We start from the raw sequence: 8,058 nt of genomic DNA on the forward strand, positions 1-8,058 counted from the left end.
TTATATGCTCCAGAGTGGCACCCACACACAGTATTATATGCTTATAAATACGCCTCCCCCCAGTATTATAAGCTCCTCAGTACGCCCCCTCCCACACACAGTATTATATGCTCCTCAATACACATCCTCCCCGTGTTATATGCTCCTCAGTACGTATCCCCTCAGTATTATATGCTCATTAATACGCCCCCCAGTATTATAAGCTCTTTAGTATCACACACACACAGTCACACACTCTCATACTCACCCATGAAGAGCCGCCGGCGTCCACCTCCTTTTCAACGCGGGTGCTGATGACGTCATCATTTGCGCATCGGGGCAGAGGTCAAACTCTGCAGTCGCATGATCCGTGGCCTACACTGGCAGCTTTCAGCTGTATGTGCATTTGCAGCAGTCGATCATCCATAGGGAATCCTGTACCAGATTTCCCATTGCTGAGCAATCCGGGCGACCGCACGCGTGCCATAGGTTCGCCATCACTGGTCTAGATAGTCATGATTGAGATAGGACTATGGGACGTCTGTTTGCTCCTGAAAACCTGTCCCCATACTATTCCAGCTGACTCTCGTTCATGACTCGTTACAATGTGTCAGAGATCTCACATTTGGCGCTTGGATGTGATCAGGTCACTTTTCAGAAAGTTCCATTCACTGACAGCCAGCGGTGATGTCAGGATGGTAAATGATTGCAGAGATTTTTATTACACAAGGATTAAACTTTACCTAAAAGTGGAAAGTGATAAAGAGGCCTAAATAGGGGAGAGGCACGCTGATCTGTGGCCTCCTCTGTATGTTGTGAGTGACCCTGAGAAAGTAACAAGGACATGATGAGAATTCCGGGCCGTGACCATAACGGGGTTTGTCTTTGTCGCCTGTAGCAACAATATATGTTTTTTATTGGTCCAATGTATCTAAAAAGTAAAAAAGTGTATTAAATTTGCAAAAACAGGGCAACACGGTGGCTCAGTGGTTAGCATGGCAGCCTTGGAGTGCTGGGTTCGAATCCTGCCAAGGACAAACACTTGCAAGGAGTTTGTATGTTCTCCCCGTGTTTGCGTGAGAGAGCGGAGTAAAAGCGTGACCGCAGGATCAGATTCTGTAAGATTTGTGGCCACACATAGGCCCGCACCAGAGCTGCATACACAAAACGGTAGAAATTTTTTTTTATTCCAAAACATCGCAGACATGTTTTTGTTTTTATTTTAAATACATTGGAGCAATAAAAGGCATTGGTTGCAGAAGTATTCATCCCCTTTATAGCAGCCAGCCATACTATTCAGCGCTGTGCACGGGGGGGGGCTGAATTGTGCAGAAAATGTCCCGTCTTGTTTTTGGCATGAACCATGTAGCTGTGGTTATGGGGGTGCAGCGCTTCTTGGAGTAATCAAGGCTTCTATATTATAGACTAAATTCAAAGAAGAACCTGGGGAGCCTCCGCAAGCAGTCCAGCCCTCCCAGCAGCCCTCCTTGCAGGCGGCCATACCCCAGACACAGCTTATGGTGGCCGGTGGACAAATCACTGGGGTAAGCAAACGCGCTATACTCTTCCTTCGTGTATCTCTGGGGGAGCGGAGGCTGGAGCTGCAAGGCAGACTGTAGTAAAGTCGTAGTCAGGGGGGGAGGGGGAGGGTTTCTTTATGGCTTTCCTTGCATGCACCAAATGACCTCACGCCTAGAAATTATGAAATAATACAAAATGTGCAAAAGGTGGCGCCGTTCCTCCTGGTCGCCGCAACAATGTCTGCCCTGTAGGTCCAGCCTTGTGGATACAAAGCAATGGATTGTGGGAAGGTTTTTGCTTCACTGTGTAACTGTATGAGCGGGTTGTCGGTCATTACAAGCCGCTACGATGGGACTTGATCCGTGTTGGCTTGGTTGTGGGCCTCTCCCGTAACCTTCTCGGCCTTCACGGGGTCATTTTCCTTTGAGCTGAAGACCTGTCTGAGACAGACCGGTTGCTGTCGCACCTATATATGCCTTATTAGGGCCCATGTGTCCTGTTTGGAGAGCAAAATGGCTGTGGGGTACTCAGTCCTCCAATATATATTGCATGGCTGCCTATTCACTTTTAATGGTCATTATGTAATACTATATTTCTCCAGCAGAGGTCACTGCAGGGAACACATGTGGTCCGATGAGATCTCTTCTTGCAGCATGAGCCGTCCATCAGGGATTGCAGGAGCCCGACCTCTAGTGATGAGGTTGTCTCATTAAAGGGATCCTTTGTGACTAGATGGCGGTGATATTCCTTATGGATTATACTTCATGCGTCTTGCCAAAGCTTTATTTGTTCAGTCCGGACTGCCCCTTTAAGCCGAAAGTGAAGCCCTTTAAGTCTTATTTATTTCATCAGTTTTTGATTTAAATTTTTCATTTGTGACAATTATTTTTGAGTGAGATTTTTTTCCATTTCTATAGTGTTACTGGAAGTTCTGTCATCTCCACAGATTGATGCCTGAAATAATGAATACTTCCAGACTTTACAGTCATCTGCTAACTAGCGTGTGCCAAATGTGTGAAACGCGTTGGGTTGCAATCTGTTCATGTGCAATGCAAAGTTGGAAAGAAAAAGTGGAGGGAAAAAGTGACGATTCGGTCCCCGGTAGCAGAGGACTCTTGCCGTGGAGGTTGTAGGTGCCCCGGTCACGTATACATACAGCCAGGCTGACAACACATGAAGCTAAAGTGTTGTCTGTTAGGGGGCGTTCACACTACCGTCGGTGTCCGACATGTAGTGTCCGCTCCTAGTGTCCGCTCAAAATCTGTCACGGACACTAGGAGCAGACACTAGCTGTGTCCGTGACACCTGTCATTCACTTGAATGGGCATCGGGTGCGTTCTTTTGCACTCCGTGCCCGTCCTACCCTGTCCGCAAGAGAAGATGTCCGACTTCTCAAGCGGACAGAAGAACCCTGCATACAGGGAAGGACGGGCACGGAGTGCAAAAGAACGCACCCGATGCCCATTCAAGTGAATGACAGGTGTCACGGACACAGCTAGTGTCTGCTCCTAGTGTCCGTGACAGATTTTGAGCGGACACTACATGTCGGACACCGACGGTAGTGTGAACGCTCCCTTACCGAGGGCAACCGGCAAGTTTTGAAAACTGTTCTGGATATAAAGGAGAAAAGACATTAAAATGACTCAAAAGCAGTAAAAAATCAGTCTTTTGGGGTAAATTTCCCCTGAAAATTTTGTTGGGGGCTTTCTAGAATTAAAGTGGATTTAAGGGGATCTCTAGACTTTACACTGCTATCTACATTTTGGGGTGAACAGGAGACAGACCACATGACTGGTCCCCAGCGAGAGAACGGCGACTGGAGATGGAACTTGTTCTGCGGGGCACTGTTGGTTTCCATGAGTGATGGTATTGAGCTGTCACCCCCGACTTTAAGCGTCGGAGTCACCCTGAAATTGGCTGACGGAGGAGGGTCTGAATGGTGGAAACCCTGGAGGTATTCTGCGGGCGGCCATACAGTCCTGGCGGGTTCCCTGAGTGCTGCGTCTCCTCTAGGATGGCCATATAATCACATAAGACCTATAAGGCCTCCCTTCTAAGGCTGCCTTAAAGGGGAACTCCAGTTAGTAAGAAATCCTGCATTTGGGAAATCCCAACAGTGTTGAATGAACTTGTAGAAATCCCTTTAGTTTTAGCTTCCAGCTGTGATGGGTTTTTGCTGTTGCCCGCACACATTAGATGTTGGGGCCATCCTGCGCAAATCCTAAAACCGTCCAATCGAGTTTCCATCTCTGTGGTTGATGCTAGAATGGAGAGGATAATAGTAGGTTCTCCCTATTGTGGTGTGGAGCCAGTAGGAGGCGCCATCTCGGCTCAGGCCCATCACAGCTAACCCATCCTCAGCCTCCTCTAAATGCAACTCTAACCCCAACCTGTCTGGCTTTACGTCTACGGGGTGGTGCCCAATACTAATACTAACAGGAGAGGACACTGGAGCTGAGACGGCGCCACCTACTGGATGCACCAGGCCCAGGAGTTTATATCACAATATTCTAGAATGCAGGATCTGGATACATCGGAAAGGATCCTGGGCATTTGCCATACTGTACAGTCAGCAGCGCCCGCACATCCATACATGACATAATCCCTCCCTGTTTTAAGCTGCAAGTCTTGGATTTGGAGAGAAGCCGCGTCCTCCGCTCTCCTCACATCCTGTCGTGTTTATTCATCCACAATAACATTACTGCCAATCTGGCACATTGATGGGAGCAGACGCAGCGGCGTTATTATACAATTGGAGCTGATAAGTGTCAATGAGCTCGCTGCGTGCGGCTGGGGGCGAGCGGCGGGGGGTGCCATTGTGGAGGAGAGGCGTGTTAGCTGCATGGCGAGAGAGCTGCTGCCGCTTTTTGGTACAGCGTGTTTTTCCTGCTCTCTCATATTCTGAGATTTTCAGCAATTTAGCATTAAAATGTCCCCGTTGCGATGCCGCTGCGTCAGACAAAACCACCCTGGGCGTCGCTTCACGGAGGGTTTGGACGCGTCAGGAGTCTTTTCATGGCTCGGTGATGTGAAAAATGAAAATAAGCAAGTTTATATATAGGCTTGAGAGAAAAAAAAATTCTCGTATTGTGTATACAGCTCCTGTGCAGGCCATTGTGACTCCATATACATAGAAATCCTATTTGGGGAACTTTATTAAAGAGGTATTCCGGCCCTGGGGTACCTTAGCATTGTGTCTATAACTTGAATGGAAGGAGACCGGCCTCCGGCCCTGACCTGTGCAGCCGTGTCCATCTCCAGGACGCAGCCGCATTAGCTGATCGGTGCGGAGGCAGGTTTTGGACTCCTACTGATCAGCTACTGATGTCCTGCCTGGAAACCCCTTAAAGGGATTCTACCACTAAAACCTTTTTTTTTTTTTGTGTGGATAAGACGTGGGAGTAGCCTTTAGAAAGATTATTCGTCTCTTACCTGTAGACATGGTCTCCACTGCGCCGTTCCTTAGAAATACCGTTTTTTTTACCGATATGCAAATGAGTTCTCTTGCAGCGATGGGGGCGGTCCCCAGCGCTCAAACAGCAATGAGGGGGTCTCCACCACTGCCAGAGAATTGTCTCCAGTGCCGCCGCCTCCTTCGTCCGCCTAGTCATCTTCAATATTTTCTTCCGGCGCAGGCTCGTAACTTCTAGGCGTCGGGCCTTGAGCAGACTGTGCAGGCGCACAGGCCACGGGAAAATGGCCTCTAGCAATACTGTGGAAGCGGCCATTTTCCCATGGCCTGTGGTCTGTTAGTATGGCGACACCTAGGTCTGCATAAAAGCTGTTGCCACACCACTGTAAAATATTACTGTAAATTGAGATTAATTGGAAAGTCGCTTCTTTTCTTTTGGGAAATGTCTTGGACCCCTATAGGTCAGAGGTCAAGAAGCATCGGCACTCCAATCCGTCAGAGTATGTTCGGAGTTGTAGTCGCCGCCCGAGTCCCCCGAATCCTCTGCCATAGGTGGACAAGTTACCAATGTAATTCTTAGATGGCTCGTAACGTCCCCCGGTCTAAGGCTCAGTGCACATTGTGTCTAGCCCTTGGGCTGCAGTATAGATTGGGACGATCGCACCGCACTGTTTTCCGGATCCCGGGCCCCTTTAAGACTGGTTTGTAAACCTGCAGTGAAGTCACTTAACGCTTCCAGTCTTTCTATTTTTTTCCTGTTTAAAGCTCCTGATCTCCAGGCCTGTAATTTCGGCGTTGTTACCCACCGCCTGATACCATGTAAACCCCCCAGCGCCGGTGCAAGGTAACAATCTGCGGCCTTGAGCATGCTATTTTCTTCACACTGACATTTTTGTATGTTATGAGAAATTATACGTATTTTCCGCACTCTTCAATGTCGCTCTCGTCTCTGAAGAACGTACTGAGAAAAAGAATTTCAATGATTCTGAGATCTGACTTTGGTACAACCCGGTGTTTTCTTATTTCACTCGGAGAATAAAAACAAGGCGGAAAATCTATTTGCATTGAAAGAGGTTATAATCCTCATAGCGCTCGCGTGCGCCCCGCCGATCCAGGTACAAAGCGCTCTGTGAGGTCTGTACTATATTATCAGTGCCTTAAAGGGAGAGTCTATTCTGAACCAGGTAAATACCATCAGTCACAAAGGGTATTGGGACATCGCTTTCCTTCATGCTGTAAAGGCTTGTACTGACTGCTTGCTACAATGTTGCCAGTTGTCACTAGATTCCGCATGCCACACCTCCTAGGTCTTTGGACGGCCCTAGAGGAACTGGTATGGTCTATTATCTCATGCATTTCAGTAGACTTAAAACATACCCCTTTAATATCTTTAACCCCTTTAATAAAAATGTATATATGGCCTGTCTTTAGGATGGGCTGATGGGCGTCCCCTGCATGGATTAGCTTTGTCCTATATAGTCCCCGGGTACCAGTACTACAAGTCAATAGGATCTGAGCGTAGTCCCAAAGTCCTGCCATTACCGGAGCCAATGGTTTCCAGCCCCGGGTTGTGTATGGTCCCTGTATAGCTGATCTGTACAGGGGTGGTCTGTCAGTTCCCCCACACCGATCAGACACCCTAAGGATAGGCCACAATAAATACATTTCTGGACAACCCCTTTAACTGAAAATCCTGAATATAGAAATGTAACACATAAAATACAAGGTCACATTGTATCCAAGCAGGTCAACCCACCCTTAAAGGGGTTGTCCAGAGCTGTAAGGCCAATGATCGATCCTTAGACTAGACCATCAATCCATGGGTGAACTCTACGTCCTCTTCTGTCATCACATGCATCAGTCACATGACCATGCAATGGCTAAGTCCTATTCAAATGAATGGAGCTGAGCTGCAATACCAAGTGCAGCCACTATACAACATGGGGCACTATGCTTGGTAGGCAGTGACCATTAAGCTCCACCCCCTTGTAGAAAGACATTCAATAAGCAGAGATGGAAATGAGATGCGTTGGGGATTTCAGGTCGACCATTTTTAAAGGGGATGTCCCAAGATTTACAGAAATTTTGCAGAGAAGAGGTAAAATAACAAGTATAGTAACTGCAGCGACCCCGGCGGGTTCTTCTTACTTCCTGTAGCCATGATGTGCTGTACGTGCGTTTGTAAGCCATATAGACTAGCTGTATACCACACGGTGCCGTATACCACAGCCGGTCGGCACACCAATACAGGACATGGACAGAGCCGAGCATAGACCGTTCCTGCGTCCATGGCCGTCCACAAGACAACAGATGTCACCACTAAAGGGTTACAGGAAATCAATAAAACTCTGCAACATTTTTAATTATTTACGTTTGCAAAAATGGAGCATTTGTCTAAATCCGGGGATATTTATGGGAAACTCCTATAAGTTTGGAAGTAACGAGGTCAGAGGTCGTGCCGCCTCACTACCTGCCGGGACAGGGCCTGGATTTATCAGCACGTAGGACCCCGGAGTACCCAACCCCCGACCGGTCACTTCTGGATTATTCTGCATTTGGGATACGTTTACACAGTGCGGTTATAACTGCAGAAAAGCACCGAGCTGTAGGTGTGAACGCGGCCTTAGTGCAGCTGGAAGGCCACGGACCTCGTGTCCTCACACCTGTGACATGGGGTCTATGAGGCCTCCTGCCATAGCTTGTGGCTTTTGTGTGTCACGGCCATTGTGCTTCATACTAGGAAAGCTCGCAGCCTTGGGCGAGGTGACCGTGTGCGCATTGTAGCAAATGACTGATTTATCCGTTGCCCGTCCAGTTCTACAGAATGACTTGTATTGGTAAAGATAATATTTGGGAGCGGGGTATTGACCGCTGCAGTCTCTTCACTACTTGCCAAGCACAGCGCCATACATTGTATAGTGGCTGTGCTCGGTATTGCAGCTCGGCGACATGCATTTGTATGAAAATGCAAGCTGCAGCATGGTCATGTGACCCATGGATGTGATGTCACTGGCCTGAGAAGAGGAAGAGGAGCCAAGTATCCTGGACAACCCCTTTAACTCTGCACATTTCTATGACCCCTGCATTTACATGATGTTAGACATTTTGGGGCCCTGCCATGCTATAGGTGTCCCTGTCCATCAGTG

The 8,058-nt window shown here is 48.1% G+C and overlaps 1 protein-coding gene across 2 annotated transcripts in view; it reads left to right on the forward strand.

Annotated features, from left to right (window-relative positions):
- Positions 1–8,058, forward strand: part of POU2F1 (POU class 2 homeobox 1) — a 110,050-nt gene that overhangs the window by 87,141 nt on the left and 14,851 nt on the right. Inside the window, exon 5 of one of the 2 annotated variants that reach the window (XM_075263286.1) lies at positions 1,404–1,523. The exons of the other annotated variant lie outside the window; for it this stretch is intronic. Coding sequence (XP_075119387.1) covers positions 1,404–1,523 — 120 coding nt within the window. The remainder of the gene's footprint in view (positions 1–1,403; positions 1,524–8,058) is intronic. 2 annotated transcript variants of the gene reach the window in all.

The sequence above is a fragment of the Leptodactylus fuscus genome, chromosome 2 (assembly GCF_031893055.1).
Source record: "Leptodactylus fuscus isolate aLepFus1 chromosome 2, aLepFus1.hap2, whole genome shotgun sequence".
In the NCBI taxonomy this organism is placed as follows: Eukaryota; Metazoa; Chordata; class Amphibia; order Anura; family Leptodactylidae; genus Leptodactylus; species Leptodactylus fuscus.